Source organism: Brienomyrus brachyistius, chromosome 7 (assembly GCF_023856365.1).
Source record: "Brienomyrus brachyistius isolate T26 chromosome 7, BBRACH_0.4, whole genome shotgun sequence".
NCBI lineage: Eukaryota > Metazoa > Chordata > Actinopteri > Osteoglossiformes > Mormyridae > Brienomyrus > Brienomyrus brachyistius.
The window spans coordinates 10520399-10547736 of NC_064539.1; the positions used below are offsets into that span (position 1 = coordinate 10520399).

The 27338-nt window shown below is 36.6% G+C and overlaps 1 protein-coding gene across 9 annotated transcripts; it reads right to left on the reverse strand.

Moving 5' to 3' along the window:
* Positions 1 to 1864: 1864 nt before the first annotated feature.
* On the reverse strand, positions 1865 to 26936 carry st8sia5 (ST8 alpha-N-acetyl-neuraminide alpha-2,8-sialyltransferase 5). Of its 9 annotated transcripts, none has more exons than XM_049019194.1 (10): positions 26108 to 26936; positions 24858 to 24999; positions 17863 to 17970; positions 17424 to 17525; positions 11473 to 11565; positions 9545 to 9631; positions 9027 to 9171; positions 7564 to 7676; positions 7279 to 7371; positions 1865 to 4496 (listed from the first exon to the last, which is right to left on the reverse strand). In XM_049019194.1, exons 1-10 carry the CDS (start codon positions 26127 to 26129, stop codon positions 4034 to 4036), a joined length of 1368 nt encoding a protein of 455 aa, XP_048875151.1. In that variant the 5' UTR covers positions 26130 to 26936; the 3' UTR covers positions 1865 to 4033. The 9 variants fall into 9 exon arrangements, with proteins under 9 accessions (XP_048875151.1, XP_048875154.1, XP_048875153.1 ...); XM_049019197.1 differs by lacking the exon at positions 26108 to 26936 and adding an exon at positions 22151 to 22488 and having other exon boundaries at positions 24844 to 24993; XM_049019196.1 differs by lacking the exon at positions 26108 to 26936 and adding an exon at positions 22151 to 22270 and having other exon boundaries at positions 22360 to 24993.
* Positions 26937 to 27338: the final 402 nt, after the last annotated feature.

A 27338-nucleotide genomic window follows, 5' to 3' on the forward strand; every position in this document is an offset into this window, starting at 1 on the left:
CTTCAAGCTCAACTGGTTGGTTGAAACAAAGCCTTGGTCTGGATTTGACTTTCTGGACCTGAACTTTCCACCTCTGTCTTTAACGGATTACTTTTGTGAGTGACTTCCCCAACACTGATGGCAAACTGTAGTGTGCCGGTGATAATGCAATGAAAAACAAGATGGGAAATTCTGGATTCGTATTAAAGCACATTTTAAAAAGTAACACAACGACACTAGCAATGCCTGCAAACATTGAAATGGACCTTATATATTAATATTTTATACAATAAAATTATATGCAACCATTGTTCCCAGGATAGGATCCCCCCTCCCCCCAGTTGGGATTAAGTGGTTTCAGAAAATGGATGAATAGATATATCCAACTGCTTGTCCTACTTAGAGTTGCAGGGTGTCTGGAGCCTATCCTAGACCCAATGGGCATGAGGCAGGGAACAACCCAGGTGGCAACCCATCACAGTCACACACCATTCACACACACATACGCAATTTGGTAACTTAAATTAACCTCAGCATGTTTTTGGACTGTGGGGGAAACCAGAGGAAAGCCCATGACAACACAGGTAGATCATGCAAACTCCACACATATGGTGCCCTAGCGGAGACTCAAACGCAGGTCACTGAGGTGTGAGGCAACAGTGCTAACCACTGCACCACTGTATTACCCCATGAGGATATTATATTTACATGTTTACATTATAGAATAATATATCAGTAGAGGGAATAATGAGTGAGTGAACAGGTGAACCGAATATAGCACAACTACGGTTAGAAAGGCCCTAAATGGGCCATTTGAGCTATTTTTGGAGCTGTAACGATTGGGATTTTTAAAACGTGAGAACGTTAATAAGATGCTGATCAAAGACCGGGGTTTTAATGATAAAACTTACCGATCTGTCTGGGGGCAGGAATGCTATCGATAAAATTCGCCGATCGGGGGCGAATTCGGCTCGGATCAATTGGGCAAATTTACGAAGTTTAATTGTCCCTCTTTTACTAATGTTAGCCTTGAATTTTTCCGTAAACTCGTGTATAATTGGGTTCTCTCCACGTTTGTTCACAATTTGTCTACCACTATAGCGGGATAGTATCAAAGCCACCGGAGCTGTAAAGTTAGTCTTGCATCTTTGCACCATTTTCTTCTTCTGTGAAGTTACTTTGTGCCGCGTGCCAGTGAAAAAACCGGTAGCCTCCATGCAGAATAGTCCATTTCTGCCAGGGCGGGGGGCGACAAAACCTGTCATGTTACTGATCATTTATGTTATATTCATAAATGTGACTAATGGAAATTTATGGGACCCCAGGTGGCTGCCTTCCCTTGCCTTGGTGTGTCCGGCCCTGGTATTTAGCAATATAGCAGGTGCACATGCATATTATCATGAACAGTGTCTTAGACAGCTGATATCATATATCTACTCCAGCATTGCTATTTTGATTAATTTTGGGCTTGATGGTTAGTTTAATAATTAAATCAAATGATCAGGAGTAGAATGGTTCTGGGTACTCAAGGAGATATCTGGAACCTAATGGTTCAGAGTTACAAGTAAAGGCCCTACCACATATATTGTTTTATTTATTCTGTATTTATATATTATATAATTTTAACAGGAAGATTGTAGGTGCATTCACCATTTATACAACTCTGCATATAGGCAATGTTCAATAAATTTCAGTTCTCTGACAATGTAATAGCTACTTCTGTCAAATAGGTAACAGAAGGAGGATTTTAACTTGACTATGAAAACTTGACTTTAACTATGAAAAAATACAATAGTGTCTTTAGTGGAAGGACGGGAAATCCTGCTGGAACCGCAGGTGGACAAATCAAAGGCAATAAAATCCAAATAAAAAGAAATAAGATAGATAGAGTACAAACCAACAGGTTTATTTACAAACAACTTGTATAGAATAATGCTCCAAATCAGTCTCCTTGACAGATCAGTCTAATCATTGTCAGTGATTCCATTTGTTATGCAATTGTGTATCTAGTTTTGCTAATATATATGCAATGTATATGATTACGTAAATAAAACGTAACTTTTTAACTGATATACAGTAGGACTAACAGTGACTATGCAGTGGCAATGGAGATGCAAAGGAAAGTACTAAACTTCATTCTTTTATCCATTTTTACATTATTTTCAACAAGACAATTTACATATATTGCAATATATAAATACATAATGAAGAATATAAAGGAAAGTAATTTAATATATACAAAAGCTTCTCCAACGGCAAGAAATTCACACATTTATATACACACATTTATATCCTCTGTGTCCCAGTCCGTTATGCTAACATGCTTAACAAAAGAATCCAGGTTTCATTTCTGAAGACATCGGAATTTAAGGTTACCACAGAATTTTATATAAATGTTAAATTTACTCCAGGTCTGAAATGAATGGTTATTATAAAGCATTTGATAACATCAAAGGCTCACAGAACTGGTGATCGCTCACTCTCACATATGTAAGATTCATACGCAACAGTAATACAAATACACAGACGATCACAGATCCACACAATTCTGAATATATTTATATAATGAGGGTATAATCACACTGTGTTCTAAAAACCTGTTGAGACATATTGATATCACTGGTAAACTTTAAAAAACACAAAGCATCATGGCAAGTTTCACCAGAAAACAGCAGTATGGATCCCTGTTGTTGTGCTTCTCTATGGAGATTCATTTTTGATGCTGTTTGCCAGATAAAACTGCAACCCTAACCAGGAAAAGTGGTGTGAAGACGATGAAAAAGAAGTAGATTTAGTGGATAATTCTGATCCATGTGTGACATGTTTTAGGCAGCGAAAAGACATTTTTTTAAGGTGTAGAGTGAACAGCTCCACATATGTAACTAATAGTAAAGCAAAAAATATACAACTTAAGGTTCCAATTGTCAATTTCAATTTTAAAAATAACTGAGAGTACTAAATGAATGTTACCACTTTCGGCAGTATCACAAATGTTATGGATAAACAATGCATCCCATTGTATTAAGAAAAAGAACTGAAAAATTGGTAAAAATCCTCATGTTTAAATATATTGTTAATATAGATGTACGATAGCATTTCATCTGAAATTTAAAATTTAGATCAACACTGAGTGAGTTGTTCAGGTGCCGGTAAATATGCACTCAAAGCAGTGTAACACTATGAAAGACGTATTATTGTTTAAAATTAAGTATAGTACCATTTCATATTGAATTTGCCTGTTCGTTTTAATTTAGGTCACATTTTATATCATACATCGTGGCAGGAATACACAGAGAATGCATATTTTCTAGCATTAAAACATAAGAACACAAGAAATGTACAAATGAGAGGAGGCCATTCGGCCCATCAAGCTCGTCTGATGAGAACTTAACTAATAGCTCAGAGTCGTTAAAATCATTGTCAGCCTTTTAAATATTTCCAATATTTAGAAACACTGGTTAAAACTGAGCAGAGCTTGTTTGTTTTACATGGTTCTAACCATTGGTGGTCCATTACTTTTTAAACACACTATAAAAAGTGTATCATTTTAAAATCACATTAGGTAAAAACAAATTTAGGAGCTCAGAACAATTCTGAACACATTATTAAATCCTCATGTGCTGCCATGTAAAAAAAAAACATGAGACACGAACGCTTTTTTCCAGTTAGAATACTTTTTGCAAATTTGAATAAATATCTAAGAAGTATAATTCAGCCATTAGCAAAATTAAAGAAGCAACATTTATTTGGTAAGACCACCAACATTTAAGCAACAAAATTAAACTGAAATGATTGAAAACATTGCCTGTCTTATTAATTATATTTAGCAAATTGTAAACAAACATATAAATTATATCGAGCATGAAGATAAGTCACTCTATGGAAATCAGGAGGGTACAAAAAGAAGTATTGCCTTACATCTGGGTTGAAAGTAAGTCTGTGGATAAAGCTGAGGAAAGCCCCATGCATCGTTGATCTATCAAAATTTTGCACGACTAACAAAAACGGTGCAGCCAGACTCCCACACAGCTGATGGTCATATGCTCGTAGGCCGTCACCTACAGGGTCCAGTGTGTACCTGGAGGATTCCCCTGCTATGCAGGTGCAGGAAATTGAAGATCTCATGAGGCATGGCATGGAACCCGGGCCGGGGCTTCACGTTGTCGTAGTAGTGGTGTGTGATGAAGATACCCGCAGGGTTCATGGGGAAGGCCCAGAAGCCGTAGAGGTGGACCTCGTCGCAGAGCTCCATGGCAGCCGTCACCAACATGAGGCCGCTGCTCAGCCTCTTAGCTCGAACGCCCTGCAGTGACCAGAAGCGCTGCACATTCAGCAGGTACTGCGGATGGAAGAAGAACACCCCCTTCTGAGAGTCGAAGTCATCCAGCATGTACTTGACACGGAAGGAGACGTCTGTGTTGCGGGTGTTGTAGAAGGCCGGCAGCACCACCGATGAGTTCCCATAAGCCTGCAGCACATCGTAAAAGGGCTTCCTCCACTTCTCGAGCTTCTGGAACCTGATGCAGAGTATAAAATAAATGAATATTCGTAGGATCAGAGTATACTGGAGTTTACGGTAGTCACATCATGTACTGTGCTGGGTTTCATGTCTCTCATGATCAGCCATATGCTCATATTGCTATGTTTTCGTGCTGAAGATGGTGAAGGGCCAGATCTGTTCTCCCATCTTTAAGAACCCCCATCAAGCAGGCTTTGAATGAGCATCTGGCTTGCCGGACATTTTCCTGGTGGGCCGATGGGTGTGTGTGGTGGTACATTTCATTGTGGGTGACGCAAGTACCATCTGGGTGAAAGTCTAGGGTCTATTTTTAATCTCAGTCCAGCCCTGCTGTCATGAAATATTAATTGTAAACTTTTCTTAATTTCACAGCTCCAGTCCTGACAGCTGCAGTATATGATTACAATGAACTCTGAAGTCAATTATACAGTAAAAATAGAATGATAGTCATGCAAGTATAGATCCTGCTTATCAGTTGTGGGTCACAGTAAAGTGCGCTGCCTTAAATCTATCCAGCCTTTGCTATTTATAGTATATTGTGTGGGGTATCATGGTGCATTATTGTTTAGCAATGTGGGGTCATATGTTTATGGCTATGGGCTTGTTTCCTAACTTGAGGTGAGTGTGTGTGTGCGTGTGTGTGTGTGTGTGGAGTTTGGATGGATTTCATACATTACTCAGGTTTCCTTCAACAATCAAAAGACATGCAATCTAGATAAACCGGTTTCTCTAAATTGCCCATGTGTGTAAACATGTGCAATAGAATAGTCTCCTGTCCATAGAACACTGATGTATGACCTTTTGTTTCCAGAAATAATGTAGATGGTGTGGAACTATGCCGAGGCCCTTTTTCATGCTATCCAAACTGACTCTGATTTTTATTTCTCTCCGTGAGGATCAGCGGCTTCATCAGAACTAAGAAGCTGGAGTACATTTTGCACTACAGATGAAAGGGCTGCTAGGTATACTTATGAAGCTATAACAGGAAATGCTGTTTCAATAACACTTATCACGTTACATCCCTCTAAGCTGAGATGCTTATGCAAGAACACTCAAACATTTTCCACTGTTAAATAAAACCTGTTTTTATCACTGGATACTTACAGAAGAAATAATATCACTTGCAGCAATGCTGTTGGCAACATGAACTTGCAGACATCAAGCCTTGATATACATGCACGGCTCTATATAAAACTTCATTAAATATGCTTTTTAATTCAGTACATTTCCCTTTGGATATATATTTTAAATTTTTTCTGTGGCTGATCAACCCTATATGACTGGCTTTCTTATGGCAATAATCAGAGAACTGTTTCAATATGCCTTCATTTTCAGTGGCATTAGCGAGTAACTGATTTCAAAATAGACATCACCTGGCAACACTGTTACTTTATAGCGAATCGTGGCCTGTCACCCGCTGGGGTTCTGATAATGCGGCTCCCAAGACAGGGAAATGTTTCAGTAGGTACACTATGGCTTTGCTTATGTATTCAAAGGCTTGTGAGATGGAAAAAAATGCTTAGGTTTTCACACGATTTGGCTGATATATACAAAAAAGAGAAAAGAGTTCCTGCAGTGAGTTGGCATAAGCTAAGACTGGAAGGTGTCCAACATGTAGGCCTACCCACTATGACCAAATGTCATGAAGAGGGGCACACCTTCCAGGCTACCTAAACTGTACCGCAGAAATGGATATTCAGAGCTGTGCAAACTCAAAGTTATTCTAACAATCTTGTACAATATAACTGAACATAATTACCTATAAATATCAACAAATATTTAGAAAGATTATATGAAGTCTTTCTGTGACGACTAGGAAAGTAATGATTCATTCTCATCCAATATGTTGAATGATACAGCAAAGCTATTACCTTTTAAACACAACAATTATTAATTACTGGTTTCAAGGTAAAAGTAGAAGAAGTGATAAGCAATTTAATTAATAATTTCGGTTTTCAAGATACGGTATTAAAAAGTGTAATTTTACCATTAATTATTGTTGCCCTTCATTTTTTTAAGTCGTGAAATGATTTTAACAGTTTCAATTCACAATTACAACTAAAGAAGGACAGTATGTAGATATGCTGCGGATCAACTGCTGCTGCTCTATTGAAAGAATATGGAATAGGCCACCTACATACATCAGAGAAGCTAGCTCACCACATATCTTTAAAAGAAAGTAAAAAAATGTAAATCTATCTCTCCACTTTAGCCTTTAGCTAGGTACTGTATAGCCTCCCTGTTACAGGCTTGAATTCATTTTGCACTTACGCACTACCACATAAAATGCTGTATTTCATTTGATTCTATGACTTTCACGTTCAATGTTATGTTTAATAACTCTATGGCTAATTCTATGGATGCAATTTTTATGTTAATTGTTTGGTGGATATGACCTAGGCTTTTACTCTCCTTATTTTTTAATTTCATTACATTTTATTTCATTTTATTTTATCCATCTTATTTCTATGTCTATTTTAATACATATTCTTTACTGTAAAACACTCTGAGGTACATTCCTTGCATGAAAGGTACTATATAAATAATGTTTATTAATATTAATCCAATATGATTACAGAAGCTTGTCACACATCATTAACTTTTACAGCGAGTGGTGTGGTTGACCTGTACTGGTCACCCTGAAAGTGCTGAGGCTTTAAGGCATTTTGTGCTGTGTGCACAGAAACTGAGGAAGGGTAAGGTCTCTCAGGGAAAGCGGACAGGTCAATATTCCCAGGCTTATTACCACAGTAGCACAACGTCAAAGGCTCGGCCTTTACCTTTCAGTGATAATACTTGGGTTAATGGTCACAACGTCCGTCTTGTAACCCACATCCACCGCATATTTTTCAGAGATAGGGGGTATGTTGCATCTTTAAAATAACGAAACATACATGGTTAATTAATCCCTCAAATTAGGCCAAAACAACAAAAAAAAGTTAAAAGATAGAAAAAAAACTATTGAGAACTCCTTTGCAACAATACGATTGAGGCAACGAACGACATAATAGAAAAGCTCAGACATTAACATATTTGTTTGTTGTATGCAGATTAAAGTTCGTCACCTAAACACAAAGTCCATAGAATCAATCTCCTTCCCACATTTGCTGTTCTTGATGATTCCTCCGTTGCCGATTACTGCACATTTCTTGAACTGGGACCGGCTGAACGGCATGTCCTTCACAAGGGTTGAAAAGATTGTTAATGCTGGATGGATGAATACACTTAGCCAAATTTAATTCCAACCCAATTTCTACTCTCAAAGTACGAACCTGGAGTAAATGCAAAGCTTAAGCCAGTGTTTCCAAACCCAGTTCTCTGGGATTTTCAAAGCGATGTACATTTTTGAGAAAACAGGAGCCCCTGGAGCAATTGGGGGTAAAGGGTCTTACTCCAGGGGCCAAGGGTGAAATCACTCTGGCAACCCAAGGATTTGAGCTAGCAACCTTCTGATCACCTCCAAACCTGCTGAGCCACACATCACCCTGAGCTACTTGCCTTTATTGGCTTGTCTGGCTAGTAGGTAAACAGGCATTTTTTAATATTTATTTGGCAGCAATTTTTGGGCAAAATGACATATAAGTAAGAAATTGAATTGCAGGGTCAGTTAGGATCCCTGCAGCAATTTTAGCCCCATCCTCAAGAACCCATAAGTGAAATCACTATGCTATCCACAGGACTGGAACTGATGCAATCACTCAGCTAAAAGTCCAAATCTCTTGTTAGAAATAGGATCTTAACATCATGTTCCCAGTTTTCTTTGTGTGTGACGCTGCTTGTTGAATGTGAGACTTCGGGGCTGTTTTTCTAAAGTACTTAACTAAGTACAACGGACTGTGAATTTGCGAATGGTTTGCAGAAGAGGATTTATTTAATACCCTTCAGGTACACTGAGATTAAACCTTGTCATTAGCATTTACATGCGTGTTAGTCCTTGTCTCCAGATCTACAAATAAAAGCCAATTTAGTTAAAATTGGTCCCCAATGAAAACTGCCGCTGCTTCTGCCTCTGGTTCCTAAATCATAGCAACGGTCAACTGAGGTTAATCCACAAACCAAAAAGTAACCATAAACAATAACATTTAAAACAATTTTATACTTCTCTGAAGCCTTAAAATAAACTGAGATTTCCTTATTCATCACCAATGTGAAAAAGGGAAATGTCTCAGTTTTCATTTTCCAGAAGCCATATAGTACAACCAGTATCATCTGAAATCATGGTTCATGCCTTTATTTGAAAAAAAAAAAACAAGTGCATGAAACCCATTTTAAGCTTTTTTTCTTACAAGAATGAATTACTGCAAAAAAAAAAAAAATCAAAAAACAATGAAAACCAATTTATTGGGTTGCATTGTGCTACTCTGCTTTGATATCCAAAATGCTAATAATCTAAATTCTAATATCACTAAAGTAACATTTTAAGCATTGAATTAAAGTTTTAATCATTAACTTAATGCACCATAGGGGAAAGAAACAAGAATAAGCCTAAAGGTAGGTCATGGAAACCACAGCACGAGCTACAACTTACATCAGGAAACATCTTGAAAATCTCTGAGCCGATGTGCAGGATACCACTGGTGTCCACCTCATACCTCAGCTTAGTTCCTTCTGGCGTGTTTCTCTTGGTGGTGAAGAGGAATGAGGGTGCATTGCAACAGCGGGATAACAAGCCCCTGGAGAACAGAGAGCAAGACACACTTGTGAACCGCTGGTCACACCACACTAGGGGTGCTGTGATTCGCATGCTGGCCACTCGGGTGCCAACATATTATCTTCCTGACCGACATTTTTATACCCGTCTTGTTATTGTGACATTTGTATATTATTGTGATGTGTCTATTTACTGTGATAACTGTCTATTTATTGTGATATCTGTCTATTTGTGTATTGTCTGTTATGGCAGTTTGGTCAAGGGGAAAGGCATTCATTTTATATATATATATATATATATATATATATATATATATATACACACACACACACACACACACAAACACACACACAACAAAAATTATAAATCAAATCATGGCATTGCCATTAACTTACTTGAAAGCATTGGATTCCACATTGTTTTGCTCCCATTTACACACCTGGAGATTTCGCCATCTATCAAAAAGATCAGTTGTCTTTACCCTGAATAGGACAAAAAAATAAATAAAACAGATATAAGTGACACAGATAAATGGCTACTGGTAACAGAGATATAGATACTTAATTGAGATCATTGGCAGATCAGTATTATTTTCAAGGCTTTGGCACTGAGGCACAACAGTACAATGGGAATGTCTGAAGAGGAAAAATGGTGACTGTCACTGGGCATAAAATTTAAAAAAACACACCGTATTTTCTTAAACTATACAATTAGTATAGCTATAATGTCTTGTTTATGCGTTCATCCAGAAAAGTTAAAGCAAAATATGCTATTTGTTCTATGATAAATATGAAAATGGGGGGGGACACCAACTGTTTCAGCTGAGGTCAGAGTGACAAAGAACTACACCCAATGAGGCCTAGTCTCTAGGCTCCACCTCCCAATGAGGCCTAATCTCTTGGCTCCACTTCCCAATCTGGTCTCTGGACTCCACTTCCCAGTGCCTAGTCTTTAGGCTCCACCTCACATTGAGGGCTCAAGGCTCCACCTCCCAATGAGGTCTAATCTCTAGACTCCACCTCCCAATGATGTCTCTAGGCTCCACCTCCCAATGAGGCCTAGTCTCTAGGCTCCACTTCCCAAAAATGACTAGTCTCTAGGCTCCACCTCCCAATGATGTCTTTTGGCTCCACCTCCCAATGAGGCCTAGTCTCTAGGCTCCACCTCCCAATGATGTTTCTAGGGTCCACCACCCAATGAGGCCTAATCTCCAGGCTCCACCTACCAATCTGGTCTCTGGACTCCACTTCCCAATGAGGACTAGTCTCTAGGCTCCACCTCCCAATGAGGCCTAGTCTCTTGGCTCCACCTCCTAATGAAGACTCTATGCTCCACCTCCCAATGAGGCTTAACCTCTAGGCTCCACCTCCTAATGATGTCTCTAGGCTCCACCTCCCAATGAGGTCTAGTCTTTAGGCTCCACCTCCCAATTTGGTCTCTGGGCTCCACTTCCCAAAAAGGACTAGTCTCTAGGCTCCACCTCCCAATGAGGACTCTAGGCTCCACCTCCCAATGAGGCCTAGTCTCTAGGCTCCACTTCCCAATGATGTCTCGAGACTCCACCTCCCAATGATGTCTCTAGGCTCCACCTCCCAATGAGGTCTCTAAGCTCCACCTTTCAATAAGGTCGCTTAGACATTATACACAAAATAACTAAATCATAATACCATTAGTTTCATATACTGATACTTAATAATGAATATTCACACTAGCTCTTATTCAGAGCATGCAACATCAATTTCATTAGTTAGCAGACAGAACACCACAAAATTTGTGACGGTTCCTTTTATCTGGCTTGAGAAAAGATGGTGACAGCCACAAATAGATTCGCTCCAAATAGCTCTCCTTGAACTGACATTTCTTTCAACTAATTCGGCACCATAAATCCCATCAGATTAAGTGCTGCTGTGACATAAGACTCCATACTGCAGGCTTTGCAATACATTTCTTTCTGGTAAAGATTAGAAAAGAGCAGTCACTAAAAAGAACAGGCAAACTTCAGTCCGCATGGTGTGAAATTTTGCAAAACAGAAAAAACTAAAACAAAAACTAGACTTTGCAAATGAAGTTTTCTGGGTTATAACTAAAACATTAGGAAAGGTACAGCGCATGCCAAAACAGTATAAAGTAAACCAAGTCAAACAAACATTAATCGCTTATAGCAGGAACGCCAGCAATGGAGAAGTTAACAGGTTAATTTAGATGCACAATGGTAGGCCAAAGGAAGGATTTAAGTAGTATTGTCATTAATCACACTGAGAGTTCCTGAAATACCTTTTGAAAAACCATGTAGACTGCATTGCTACAGAGGTTGCATACTTACATTGTAAGCACCTTAACCTCGATGATTTCATGCCTGAATTCCCTGCATGTTGTGGAGTTGAAATCATAGGGACCATCATACAGCTCAATATACCTGCAGAAAAAATACATTTAGTCTAATGCTGTCCTTTCAGTGGGCTATATTTAATGACTGCTTATGATTTAAGGCACTAATAATTTTGAGGGTCTATTAAGATACAGGGTCCTCATCTTCTTCTGATGTTATTTTTGCTCCTTATTATAAATGGAACAAAAACACGGAACATTTTGTAAAGACACTATGGTGGAGGGTGGGAGGGTGGGGGGAGAGGTACACAAAAATGAAAATAATAAACAGTAGGCATGTAAGGATTCATGGGTTTTATGGATAAAACACATCTTGTACCATCATTAATAACTGACATTATTGTTTAATTTTTTAGGCAATGTCTGAGAAGGTTGATGTTCAGTTGCATACGAAATTCACACAGAAAGACAAAAGATGCAAAATCAAATCAAGAGCACAGCTGTAGCTAACACAATCTGGTAGCTCAAGGCAACCGCATTCTTAAGCACAAAGTGAATGCATCACAACTGCAACATGCATGTATGAACAAAAAAAATTACTGAATTGAGATTCAAAATTACAAAGAATAACCTACAGGTAATTCAGTTTTATATTTGCTTTTGTGCATCTCTTAATGTCTCTTAACATTCTCTTAATGTTGTTGAAAACAATAACACATACACATGCATAGACTTACATGCATCAGTTTCACTAATATATTGCGTAGCAATCCTACAAAAAAAATCTACACATTTTCGAATATTGTGCAACCTAGTGGGTCTTCAGAATTTGCAACTTACGCATTTCCAGGGTAAATATTACAGAAGGACTCAATCAGAACATGCAGAAAGGCATGAGGTAGACTTGTTTACCACAAGAGAGAATACACACAGTAATAAATTCTAATGATGATAATAATTCTATGATTTGTTTTTTGTAATTACCAAAAATCCTATCTGGCAATTTTAAATTGGTGTCATCATAATTATGCCAGCGATCATTCATTTCTAGTATACAACTCAGGGAATCCTATTTTTTTCCAGTTTTTTTTCAGAACATATTTCACATTCTTTTTCCAATGTGTGATTTCTCCAAGACTGGAGGAAAATCTAGTTGTTGGTGTGTAATGCTAAATACATTACTTTTATGTCCAACTGAACATAATGGGTGTGTAAACAAGCTTTTGCTACCTAATTATATCGATCACGACAAAGTGGGACGAGACTATAAGGAAGACTGGAGGCCTTTGGGCAAGTGGCCAGATACACCATCCCAAGATAGGCTGAGTGCAAAGAAGCAGGCACTCCCTCTCATTGAACTGAAGCTATGAGTCATACCATACAGGGACAAAATGACCCCGACATTGTGTGCATGTTCTTCCTGGGAAGGTCACCAAAGTAGTTATACGTTCTGTTTAAAATTTCTAGCGGCATTTTAAGTTGGATTTCACATGCTTTAAGGGGTAATTCACCAAAAAACTATGATTTAGATCATTTTGCCTTACCCGGCTTACCTTCTGTCATGCTTTGAGTCATCCCTGGCACATCTGACCTTGGCACAATTCATTCAGCCAGATGGATGTCCACTACTTGCATAGCATACATGTGACCGTATTCTATATTCCTGTAACTCATACACTGAACCTCCATTTTGAGTTAAGTGAGAGATATTACTGTATAAAATGTTCAGTTTTACCACTGAAAGACTGTGGCATTATAACAATAGTCAGTGTAAGGCAGTAAACTTCTGCGCAATATAAACTGCAATAAGTATGTATATGTTTTAAATTAGTTGCTAGTAGATCTTTTCAGAATCTGATTATGCGATTCAAATCCAAGTAATAGCCGAATGTTCTATTGATGATACATATGTAGTAAAACATTTTGTCAATTCATAATGAGCTGAAGTATAGCATTTTTGACTAACAAAAAGACTTTTTTGGTGACATCCCCCATTACAGTGAAATTCCTCTTTAGATTCCAATGGACCTATATCCTAAATTTGTTAGATTTTACCAATTACAGTAAAAGATCTCGCATCCGGCAATGCTGGTACAGAGGAACTGTTGGATACTTGAATTTTCCAGGTAGGTCAATGTTACTTTTGAAGTGCGACACATTTCTTTCACTTATTTTAATCCTTTTATACACACAGTAATGATTACTCTACTGTTATTTTAACATGCTGCAATGTCACTCACACACAAGAGATCGCAAGGTAAACAACCGAGGAACAAGTAGAAAGACTTCCGAGACACGCCAATCCATGGGCATGTGCAGGAACAGATATTTGTATTGTGCAGTGCTTTGCTTTATTGAGTTAGTATAAATTTTAGTAGAATTGTGTTGTTACTTATTATTATGATTTTTTTAAGTAGTCTTATTTTTCATTTTGCCAATTACTTGAATGTCGGATACGAGAGCTTTTACCATAAAACAGTAAATCAAGTATAATTACAATATCTTGGATTTTGCCCTTGAAGACTAAATAAATTAATGGTTTGTATGTTTGGCAGCAACATTGAAATCTCTCTCAGATCAGTTTCTGTGGGTTCTATATTGCTGAAGTAAATAATCAGCCTAATGTTCCATTTCAAGTGAGTCAGGTATAGGCTCACTGCTAGTTTAGCTAATTATTGCAATGCATCGGTAAAAGAGAAGCTTCATGGTTTAGACGTAACATGGTTAAAAGGTCCCTATGAAAGCCTTTAGAGCCATATGTGGGTTTCCTTTTCTTCCTGGAAACCTAAAAAGACGGTGCTTTGTGAGCATCTGGAAGAGCTTATTGACTAGTGGATCTGGCATATCCCATGGTCTTCTGAATGTACAATGAAAAAGGAAAAGGTTCAGCACTGAAAACCCCACATTTTGAGGAGAACTCAAAGTCAGTCAGCCGTCTGGTGGACGCCACAACACAACCTCAGGTCCATCAATGGCCTCTTTACATGTCGTAATAATGGATTTAGCCAGACACCAACTGATGACATTATGACAGACATTTGTGATGTTTTCTCGATGGACTGAATTGATGGGATTTAATCTTGTAGTGAATTGGAAACTCACAAAATAATTTGTTTACCAAACGGGGCTGAAAATGTTTTTCTCCTTTATTTGATCAAATTAAAAATGAAGAAATACCACAGTCAAAGTGAGATAGTTTTAATCACGGAGCTTAGTGTTGTTTTATAAAAAAAAATCTTGGGAATTTAACGTCAATTTTAGTAAGAAAATATATAAGGTATTTCACAAAGCGGGTTAAAGGAGAAAAAAAATGAATTGGCCACAGGCAGGTAATTTGTTGCATCAGCTTAAGCCTTTTGGGATTCAGGAAGCACAGTTGTCCATTAAAGGAGCATCAGACTCGTCTCATGGCTCTTTTATCTAACTTTAGTAAACAAGACCTTCACTTAGTGGTAACTCCCTTCAGAAGAATTACGATGCTCATACTTTCAAGGTCTCTTAACAACTTTCAGGTGTACATTTCCTTCATTTTTTTCATTACTAGGTTGTCATCTGAGGAGTACAACATGTTAGAATGTTTTATACTTTCCAGGAACAATTAATAGAAATAAAATAAGATTTAAATTAAATAAAGCCTTTTGCATTTACACCTCCTCTCAATGTGTGAGTACAACAAACAGCTGAGTCTCTGCAACACAGAGTTCACTTGCTTAGTCACTTTGCGCTGACAGCATATTGTATGGGGTTGTACTGCCCACAGCCTGCTTTTATTTTATTTATTGTCTTTTGTTAACTTTTACATGTTATGTGATCAGCATAACAGCATTAATTTGCAGTCTGTCAGCTGTATTTTATCATTCTGTAAACACTTTCTCTCTCTACAAAGCTTAAATATGCCAACATTGACTGGATCCATTTCGAAGAGGGACATCATTCTTTCAAAGAACTAATTTTTTCGGTGATGTTTCCTTCTGATCTCAGCCTAAAGCTAAAACAGGCTGCCTCAGAACACGCTTAAAGAGAAATTCCACATAAAAATTCAGTGCATTCTTCAGTTTACCGCTAGATTTTTAAATACAGTCACCTTTAGCAAAGTCAGTCGGACGTTGTAGGGATTTCTGTAAAGATTTAGTATTGATATGCAATGTCAATACTAAAAGCATGCATTCTGGTTCTCTGTCACTAAACAAGTCTTGTTTTTAAAAACAACATTACATATTAACTTCAGGCTAAAAGAGAACTTCTATCTGTAATTGTTAGCTTTCCATAGAGTATTTTTACACATGATAACCAGAAATTCTATCAATTTATCAGCAACCAGATGTCAGGAATTAATATAATTAAAATACATCTGGAAATGAAATAAGTACTAGATTTTAAGTACATTGTACAACAGTAAACAATTTTATGATATTACAAATGAACGGCATTATTAAATTTTCCTGAAGTTCCCCTTTAAGAATAAGCTGTCTGTCGCTACAATTGTATAATCAAGGGTGTTGGAAGAGAATGCGATACACTGGCAGATTCCAGGGGCCCGGCACATGACAGGGGCCCTTATATACATAAACTTATATGTATAATTGGATGGGGGGGGGGGGCGGGGGGGGGACAAGTTGACATTTTGTCATGGAGCCCAGAATTTCTAAATAAGTCGCAGAATTTCATGAAACAGACAGTCAAAAAACGAGCAGGCAAAAAGGGTTAATCCCGCTTTGTGAAACACGTAACATTTCAGTATGAATGTTTTCTTAAAGGTGACATTTCAAAGCCTTTCCAGATCTGTAAAAAATTAATGGTTTAATATCTTGGAACGTTTCCTGTGCATTAAAGCAGTGTGATTAAGGAGGGAAAAATAACATTGTTAGCTTACTAATCAACAACAAGGCCATTTCAATAAGATAACAGTTTAGTCACTTCATTACGGTATATTAATATACAAATGTAACCGGTATTGAACAAAGCATCATTCATTGATTATAATAAGAACATTCAGGTGGAAATAAAATGAGGTGGAATAAAGCACAAAACTGATGTGCAAAATAAACAAATGACACGACAGTCTGGGAAATTTTTCAACAGTACTCATGTTAACAGCTAAATTTAAAACCACATGAACACATTTAGTCGCTCTGTAAAAGTGAATGTTATTAAAACTAGTTAACTCTATTTAGTTTATCACTAATTTTGTAGGAGAAATTTTATAAACATTAATAACTGAATTACAAATATTATTAAAGTGTATTCAATATTAAAATATTATATAAATAAATATTCAAATGAAACCAGGGATATTAGCAAGTATTTATTTAGACTAATAAAAAAATACATGATGAAGCTACAGTAAAGCTTTGTCGTTAGTTGAAAGAGGCAGCAACATTACTCATAATTTCCATCTCAGTCGGTGTCAGTGAGCAACTATAAAGAATCTCTTTGCTGGTCCTCTAAAGGACACCAAAGTTGGAATTAATGAATTTTGAATTGTTAAAAAACGTGTTATGAATTAAATCCCCTCCAAAAGTCAGTCTAAAATGATAGATATTTCAGTTTCTAAGCATCAAGTTTTCCCTGACTGGTTCAGCCTTTTGCAGAAAATTTCAGTGGTAGCTAGGAACGAGAGCTACACACAGGTGTGCAACACATGATAAACAATCAAGACGAGGTGTTGTTGAAATGTTCAAAATGAGTGAATGAGACAAAGAGAAATAGCACAATGGAAAAACATTAAGAGGAACCCTCCTGAAAGCTGGCGTCTTCAAATGAAGCAGTTGGGTGTTTGGGGTAAAGGGTAGACAGGGGGTTGGAAGGGGGCAGGAATCCATTCAGAGACAAAATCAAACAACATGCAATAAAAATCTGCAAAGCCACTGAAAGTATGAGAATTGAACCGTTTCAGACCAGTGAAAAAGAAATTCCTGATTGTACAATCCCTCAAAACTGGCCTACCTTTGCGAGCGTTTTTTTTTCTTCTGAATATCAGCTAGGCAGGGAGCGATAATAATGGAGTTGATTGATTCTGTCTGACGCTGAATATTCTGACGGAAACATCTGTCAACATGCAGACAGGTAAGTTAGCATCAAACTTGTTGAGCTTTGTGATGCCTCTGCTCCGTTCTAATACTGAAATTTCATTCTATAACAAATAATATGCTCTTAGTTTTTTTTGGTGTCTGTGTTATATATCAAAAACAAAATGATGGGGAAAAAATGTGCATCAGCAAAATCTTTTATGTGACCAGGGGGAGTTATAAACGAATGGACCCCAGATCAGCATGCAATCTTGATACCTCTGCAGAAAGATATATAGTAAAAGCCCATCTCATGTTCTCTCTCTATCCCTTTCAGTCAGATGTGCTTGTGTAATCAAACACTTTTGAAATTGTACCTTTTCTTTCCATTTCTGGCAGGCTTCTGTGATCCATCATCCGAGAAAATAACAGGCCCGGTCCAATTTGTCGTTTCGTCTCCTTTGAGTCGGCTAAACTGTTGCCCACTAATAAGAAAATGAGTCAGTTTATTTCGTATTTATCTGCGTTTATGTGTTAAGAATGCAGCACACAGAGATTCAATACATAGTTTTCCCCCTCTTTTATGCTGATTCAATTTCAAACGTTTTTTTTTTCCAAAGGCTTAAAGAATATTGTTTAAATATACAAATCTGTTTTCATAAAATTTGGTCCTGTATGTTTGGTACCAAACCACAAAGTGCATTAAAGAGTGCATTTCTCATTTGTCAGTAGCACACAATACAGTATTGTTCTATTGAGTTTTTCACAATGCACTCAAAAGTAACTTCAATTAGGATGAAGAGAGAAGAGCAGATTGTTATTGAAAAAAGGAATAAGTGATAAATACAGCTGTTATTCAAATAAAAGATACAGGGAGCGTTTATGTAATCTTTGAATACTAAATAAACATCTGAATTGCATTTATAACAAAAATACTAAGAGAAAGACCCACACATCATACTAGTATTATTTTTTTAAAGCACACTTTCCATGGACTCCAAATTATAATAACAAAGCAAAATTATACCATTAGCAGCACATAACAGTCCATTTGGCACCATGATATTACGTTCTTTAGTAGGGCATTCAGGGAAAATTATCTTCTCTAGAATTTGTTTCAAATTCCCTCTTTTCACCTTTTGATTTATAATCTCTGCTCTGCCTGTGGTTTGGTGATTAATATTTTAGTCATTTGATTCAAATTAGTTATACATTAAACAATTTCACAAGTATTTCATTAATTATCTTGAACTGATCTACACGGCTATGTCTTTACTGCAGACACCATTATAATGTTTGTACAAGCAACTGAAAAAACCATGGTATATATATATAAAATACTCTTAAGAATTCTGTTTTCCAAAATATGTTTAAATACAACTTGGGCCATACATTACAGTTATTAAATTACAGCAGTATACCCAGTATATGCCTAGTATACTAAAATTGTTCACAATTAAAAAAGACTTGTTTATGGTCAAACATAATTGCAGTACCGTCTCTTTGCAATATACTTCATTTTGGTGATTAGACTGAAATAGCCTTTATGAAATTACTTTCTAAAACCTCAGAGCTAAATAGAGTGGTGACTGGAATATCTATCATAAAAATCTTCCCTAGCTGAATTTATTAAAGACATAGTGCCAGAGAGCTTTATAATAAAAGCTCTACATGGAACAATATGAGCCAGTACTTAATACTTATTTATAGTTTTCAAGTCTGAAAGGATTTAATTAAACCAATCAGTTCTTACTGGTTTACAAATGAATATGGGGTCCAATCCAGTGTGCAAAAGTGGAACCAGAATCAGAACCGGTTGCAAGCCCTAATATTAGCCCCTAGTTAAAGGGGAAGGTAAGTGGGTCTGTACTTTTAAATGGAATTAGGTTAATATATAAGGCAATTATAGGGGACATCCAATAAAATTTAAATAGACAAATATATTTTTCTTCAGTTTTAAGATCAATGTGAATTTAGTGATAATTCAGTGTATTTAGTATTCAAACCATAACAGTAATCATAGTGAAGGCAAAATGGGAAATGGAGCATTTTAAACAAAATCTCCCCATAATGTGTAACACTAACAAATATTTATCAGGCAGAGATATCACAGATTTGCGTAACAGATACATTCTGCAGCCTTATCAACTTTGAAAGAGAAATTCTTTGTTTTTCCACATTGTATAAAATATCCATTAAAGACAACAAAGAACAGGTTTTTATTTGGAGATATATTATGGAAATAATTATCAAAATGATGTTTTTGTTAAGTCATGTTTTCCAAAATCTTCGGTAGTCTTCTAACATAAAATGAAGAAAGTAGCTGAACATTACTGGTACATTATAACACTCAGTTTGATAGAAACACGTTTTTCTGTCAATGTTCACCATTAATTGCATTACTAGCTGGAGAAATAAAACAAAAAATTCACCATAAATATGGAATAGGACAGAGTAGATCTATTGCTTATTCTTCATCCCAAACAATGACAGCTTTGCTCAGAAAGCGACCAGACTCAGAATTGGCACCTCCTTAACTTTTAATAATGGGTCTGGTTAAACTTAACCATAAAAACAATTTTAAACAATAAAAATTGTCTGACTCTTCTGATTCTAAAAAAAGAGTTTTCCTAGGATGGCTGTTTAAACTAAATGGTAAAATTTGAATTGCATTTTAAAATAAATGGTCTTAGGAAATAAATGACATGACCATTGTGTATATAATCATTTTAAGCATTGTAAATATTAATTGTTGTATAATATTATCCAGTAATATCCAGTGTAACATCCGTTTCCCACGTACACCAAGCTTCATGGTCTGCACAGTTTCAATTACTCAACACAAAGAGAACACAGAAGTTCATGTAATGAAATACTGTTATGATTAGTAAATGCTTTTTAAATTATTTCTAGATGCTGCCTTTCTACAACAAAATCTTGATGATGTTGTTAAATGGATTAAAGTGATGCTTTTGATGGTGTGGGGGGTAAAATGATTTCATATGTTGACCATGTTTACAATTACCTGGTTTTAAATGATTATTTTCATCAATTAGTGCATTCCATAAGCAGAAACAAATGTACTCTCATCAAAAACATCAACAGAGGCATTAATCCGAAAGCATGAATATAGGACTTCAGACAAGAAGTCCAGCTGCTTTTCAACTTAGTATGAAAGAAGTCAGTTTGAAAGCCTGTTGCACTATTAGAAGATAATTCCCCTCAACATCTCCGCTACCTACTGCAGTGTTTCTCCACCCGGTCCTCGGGGACCCCCAGACCATCCATATTTTTGCTTCATCACAGCTCTGTGGACTTACTGGGGGTCCTTGAAGATCTGTTGAGAAACACTAATCTACTAAGTGACTACACAACTATAACCTGCTCTGTTAAAACTATCCCTGTAATACTCAAGAAAGTCTACGGAGTGTCATTGAAACAGAATGAGAGTTTAATAAGAAGTAAAATGTTAGCCAGACAGAAAAGTTCTCCCTCTATAGTTGAAAGACTTCCAGGGATATAGCTGTAACACTGCACCAGAAATGTAACATTTAAAACATTTTCATTTAAAATATTAGAAGTGCGTTTGAAGTTATCATTTGAAATTACAATTCTTTACGCTTTATTATATATTAGTTATATAATTTATTAAATTATGCACATAAAATTTTCATCTTAATTGCAAATTTGTGCAAAATGTACTCATATCTTAATCCTATTTAAATTTTAGATTCAGATTTGTTTGGTTCAAATTGTATAATTTACTGATCTAATTTTTTATAGTGTACAATTTTTAAATATGGAATTCAAAGTTTATATGTTTACAAATTTTTACTCATAAAACTATACACAATACATCTAGGGGCTGAAAAATGATTCTCATTACATTCTTGTTCCTACTTTCTCATAGCTGTAGACTGTCAGGATTGAAAATGAAAGTGTCAAAATTACAAAATAAAAAAAATTGAACATTTCATCACATAGATTTTATTTGATTCTTTGTGCCTGTAACTGTGACTTTGCTTCAAAATGTAACAAGTTGATGTTACATTCATTGCCATTGAAAGCCGTGAGAGAAGCCATTTCGCTCTTCAAAAAATGGAATGGATTCTGGCAGCAAAATAGATGGGAAAGAAAGATCAGCCAATGTTATTAAAATAATGCATGCATTACAAGTCTTCAACTTGTATGTTGTGCTATACTGTGTGGACAATGTAATGTGATATATAATTCATGCTTTGAAATCCTTAATCTTTTAATAAATGCAAAGTTTTTGACAGTTTTAAGAATTTCTATTTTTTACATTTTTTTTCAGTTTCTGCAAGCTTATACTGAAGCATATTGCAGTTTAATTGCACATAAAGTAAAAGGAATTGCTTCTTGTATTACATCCTGCAACTATCCCACAAAAGTCAAGTGAAGTTAAAAACTGTATGCTGTTTTCATCAAGGAACCAGGGACTAAACTGTCTTCACTTGATTCAGTGATAAGGTCCCAGTTCCATTCTGACAATGAATACATCACATATTAACAGCGCCACATAGTAGTTATTCCCCAAAGAAGTTGTTTTGAAAGTATTTCCTCACAAGTTACCACAAGAAACTGCAACTTCTAGGTCAACAAATGAAGCAGTTTGGAAGTTAAGGTAGAATATGTAAGTCTTACTGGTTATGGACGTACGGAAGAGGCATGCTGGCACTGAACTCCGAATCTTGCACTGCATGTCTTGTCATTATGCCTCTTTTGCACTTTATGTTGTACAGTATGTTGCATATCATCTGGTCACTGAGGAAATTTCATACATATGTATACTGTCAATGTGTATAAGTTAATATGATGTAGTACATTGCATAGCACATGTGTGAATGGAATACCATGGGGCTTAAGAAGGTGATGTTTCATCTGGGATGTATACAGTACATCTATATCGGTGGGGTGACACTAAAGATCTCTTGAATCTTGAAAATCTGGACTCTTGAATCCACTGGTATGGTGAGGACAGACTATTTAAAGGGATAAAAGTAAAATTAGCGACTGTCGACCAGTGGAGAGTAAGGAAAGAAACACAACCCCATGGAGCGGGTGAGGGGCAGTGGCCTTACCAGCATGCTACCTGGGGTGGGCATTTGGGTGTTATGGATGGGCACCAATGCTCGAATTGTGTGGGGCGGGGGCGGGAGTTATAGTGGTAACATTTGGCCTGTCTCTGCTGGGTGGGCAGACAGTTTGCCAGCTGTAGGCTAGGCATAGACATACTGGACAACATTCACCCAGTAAAGTGCTCCAGCAACTCCACTAATATAACAACTAAAATATTTTCCACAACATGGAAGGATGACATATTGAGTATTCTTATGATATTTTTGTGACAGTAGTCATTTACATTCATTCATCTGTCCAAAGCAATACCCAATTGAGAAAGATAGGTCCAGGTTATCGATGAGCAACTTGGAAGCTCAAGGACCCAATAGTAGAATAATTCTACCACCCACAGGATTAGAACAACCTTCAGATCAGGGGAATAAGGTCCAAACCCACAAACCACAGACCATCCTCACTTCACTAAGTATACTACACCATATTTGGTTTCCCTACTTGTATGAAATTTCCATCTGATCTCCCATTCTTCGTCTGTTAGATTTGTCATTGTTTTTTTCTTTTTCTGTTTTGTGCTGACGGGACCAATAACCTACTGCTTTGATTACCGATTTTGGGATTACAATTTGGACTTTGTAGTTGGATTGGCCTTGTGTTGCCTTCGCCTATCCTACAAGATGCTGCCTGTGTTTCAGATCACAGTTTTGGATTAAGATTTTGGGAATAAAACCTTTCTGCTTCTGCAGCTAGATGATCTCTCATCATTATATCACAGAACTTGCCCAAATTCCGTTGCACTACCAAGTTATCAACATCCAATAATTAATAAGTAATTTTCACATAACAATCTACCAGCATTAAATTAAGCAATTCACTGCAATTTTGTATGAAAGTTGGATTCTTCAGATAAATCTATATTTTACAACCTCTATTACATTATATATGAATGCATTTGTCACCTCCTGGCAGATTTTATGAGGTTCTCTTTTATTCAGATAATGATATTATTCAAGAAGATAACATACTAGGGTTTGCTTTTACATAATTTCTATATATTACACTGTAGGTTATGCCAAACCTACAAAATCTAATTGTTTTTGTTAGTTATTAACTACATTACATTCATAAATCTCTACTTTATATGTATATTACTGTTTTATCTTTTTTTTAATATATTATGTGTTCAATCCAATTTAAGCTTCCATTTAGCCAGAAACATTTTCTGCTAACATAAGGTCACCTACTTCAGTATTACTAAATTGCTTGCTGCCCATCCAAATCTCAGAAATCTTAATATGGGAAGTTCTTCGTTGACTTAAGCTACATGACACGAATAATGTATTTTGGAACTAGGTTTACCCTGTCCACACAAATGGAAAGGTTATTCTGATAAGTAACCAGCTAGCTCTGAAATGGCTTACCTCATTCCTCTTGATTTTTTCAAACCAAAACCTAACACACACTCAGCATTACTCTTCTACAGTTACAAGATGTCTAACACATACATTCCTGTATGGGCACTGACATTTTCAGAACACAAACGAAACAATCCACTGCAATGACTAATAACTGCTAAAGAAATCATGAAAACAAAAGGTCATAGTATATATTTCAATGTTTTATCTCAACATTGGAGACAACACAAGGGATTATCCTGAAGGCGCTTGAAGATCACTTGAAAATCTGGAAATATGGATTCAGTGTCTTGCTTTACAGCACACTTACATTTGTTTTCGATGGAAAATAATACATTAATAATTTCACTGCCCAGTTTCAAATGAGGTGATTGTGATTGGTGACATAATAGCACAAACTAAAAAACTGATTATTAAAATTCCACAAGTCAGTAGCACGTTGAACCACGCCTAAAAATGATCTGTCTTCTGCAAATAAAGTTATACTCTAAAATGGACACAGTAGATTCAATGAATCCCTCTATAGTTATTAATATGCTGAATCACTCTGGTTCTTAATTCGACCTCACATCCAAAATACAATATTAAACTGTCAACAATAAATTATACATACAGAATTACAACTGAATATACATTTTATCCAGTCAGGCTATAATATACCCATTCTTTAAAGGAGATAACACCATTTCAACACAGTTTATTAATGTACAGTTTACTACGATGAAAGACTACATAATAATTATTGCAAAAACAGTTCCACGAGATACGCTCAATAGCGAATGTGTTAGTCACGGTGATCTTATAAAAATCACATCACTGATGGAAAAGGGCTGAAAGGCTGCATACAGAGTCATGTTCACCGTTGTTGCAGGATTTCCAGAAGGATGCAGCTCTTAGATTGGACACGCCCAACATGGTCTTCAAGTGAATGAGGCCGATCCAGATTGTTTACTACTCCCCATTGTGACCTCATTACACAGCTCTCATCGTCAAGACTGAGGTCTGTAGAGATAGGGGGGGAAAATGGCTCCCGCAAAGCAGGCTTCTGCTACATGCACACATTGCTTCAAAGCCCAACCCGCCGCTCTTTGCCATAAAAGCACATTAGGGTTAAATGTGGCAGTGGAATTTGACAAACCCAGTCTCAAGCCAGATATAAAATGGATAGCTAAAGGCAACAGAACTATCCTTTTCAGGGATGATGTCAGTCTTATTCTCAATTAAAGAGCCGACCCAAAGAAGGTGAACTAATCTGAGATGATGATTCTGTTTAAACATCTCTACTCCCTAAGTTATACAAGAAATCATTTAATTTAAGAGTAAACAGTTTTAAACCTTAAGTGGCAGCAGCTGAAGGTGTTCCTAATGGGAGACGACACATATAAACATGTTGATAAAATTATTTAGTTCGTAAACAAATGTAGCTTGCATTTGGGTTGAGAAAAAGATATTGCCACACCAAACAGCTCATGCAATATTGCATATTAAAAAATATATTACTTCCTGCAGTAATATCCAAACATAATTTATAAAATACTCATTACAGTATTGTAACATTTCTTATGCTAATTGTTTCCATAACCTTGTAAATTCAATGTTAGAAGCAGCATCCCAAACCAGTGTTATGATGCATGACAAGTCAGAGGTAGCCATTTAAACCAAACATGAAAAACAAACCCATACACATCCTCAGTACACAACATATTATTCATTCTGCTAAAATTAACAACCAACTTAAACATGAATGCAATTGTCATTTTTATATTGAATCTCGATCACATTGTATAATTTGTACAAATATGCGGCAAATTCGTTAGACCGCGTCCATTAAGTACAAAACTATTCCTTTGTATAGCCAGTATTATTACTCGTAGTATTACTAGAGTATATAAAAAATGATGTTATTGTTTTAATAATAAACACACGAAAAGCCCCCCATTCAAATAAGAAGGCTTTATTCGGTTACTTCGGTATAGTGCAATATTAGCTTTTTTCATAAAAAAAAAAAATAATTGAAAGAAGTAAAATCTAATAGCAATGAGCTGATACCGTCACCGAAATAGCTCTGATGAATGCCGTATTTTCATTAGAGAGATATTAAACCGCTTACCTTTTAATGTAGTTTTTGCCATAAAGAATCTGTTGCAGAAGAGTAACCAGTCCGAAAGCACATATAAATATAAAACAAAGAGACCTATTTCCGAGCAAATCTCTAACCGACGGATCGGAGTATCCCATTCTATAGTGCAGCATCCAGTGACAGAAAATCCAAAAATATGTATTATTTCCTTCAAACCTACGGAAGATTCACACTCGGCAGGACGTTCGCTATTTTAAGCGCTCTAAGCGACATCATCCAACATCTAAGGCTATTTCTAACCCTAACCACGGCAAGGATTTCTTCGGTATATGTCGTACGGCATTGCCATTTAATTCATGTAGACTGCAGATAAAAATCGTCTTGAATTGCAAGAGTCTAGCTTTATCAACCGCAGAATATAAACCCTTTACCATCTGAAATGCGACACGCAAAAGCCCCGGACCGAAGTCGCATAAGGGTGTAAATACTCTCACTTAAAAGAGCGACACATCTCACCAACTGCATGTGTCGCCGCCTCCAAGAAACGGTGATGTCTACTTAATCACTGCGCTGTATGAGCTCTCATAATGCACGATGCAGTCTTTTCTGACCAGCTTTATTAAATTATTCAAACCGGTCGTTATCATGTGCGCATAACTCGACTTAACAATTAAGGATAAGATGCATATCTGGGTTTCGTCAGGGCTAAACAAAAAAATAAAACGACCTAGGCAAATATATACCGGTTCATAACATCTATAAACCTGCACCGCAATGCACTATTCATAGTGCAATGCACGATTAAGACTGCGGTCTGGCTGTAAGAACGTCTTTCTAGAAGGCGTGTGCTCGGTGGCAGAATGTGGAGTCAGCGAGAAAAACAAGGTCACTGTGGCATCTCTCAAGGACAGCCTTGCGCTCATCCATGGGAAAGGCATGGCCGATCGATTGTAAATCATAACCTAATTAAGTGTTCATGGAGGAAATTGTTTACGTTTCATGGAAGCTATAATCGAAAAGACGCAAGCGTAATGTTTATACATTGTGAATTATAAAATGATTTTTATTTCATTTTTTTCATCTATGTTTACAAATCTACTGCAGGTAGGGTCGTATCGTATTTTAATTTCACTGCAGTATGCTTTGGAAACAGCATAATATAGAAACTCTATGCCCTGTCATTATTTAATCTGGATGTAAAAAAATTAAATAAACGGAAAACTTAAAAGAATTAAGCATCTCTGTCAGGTTTTTGATCCTG

Coding starts and splice junctions, on each gene's coding strand:
- st8sia5 (XM_049019194.1), bottom strand. CDS start 26,129: ATGGCAAAAACTACATTAAAAG. Junction 17,971..24,857: donor CTGGAAATCCTGCAACAACG/GTGAACATGACT, acceptor TTTTCTTATTAG/TGGGCAACAGTTTAGCCGAC. Junction 7,372..7,563: donor TCTATGGACTTTGTGTTTAG/GTGACGAACTTT, acceptor GTTATTTTAAAG/ATGCAACATACCCCCTATCT.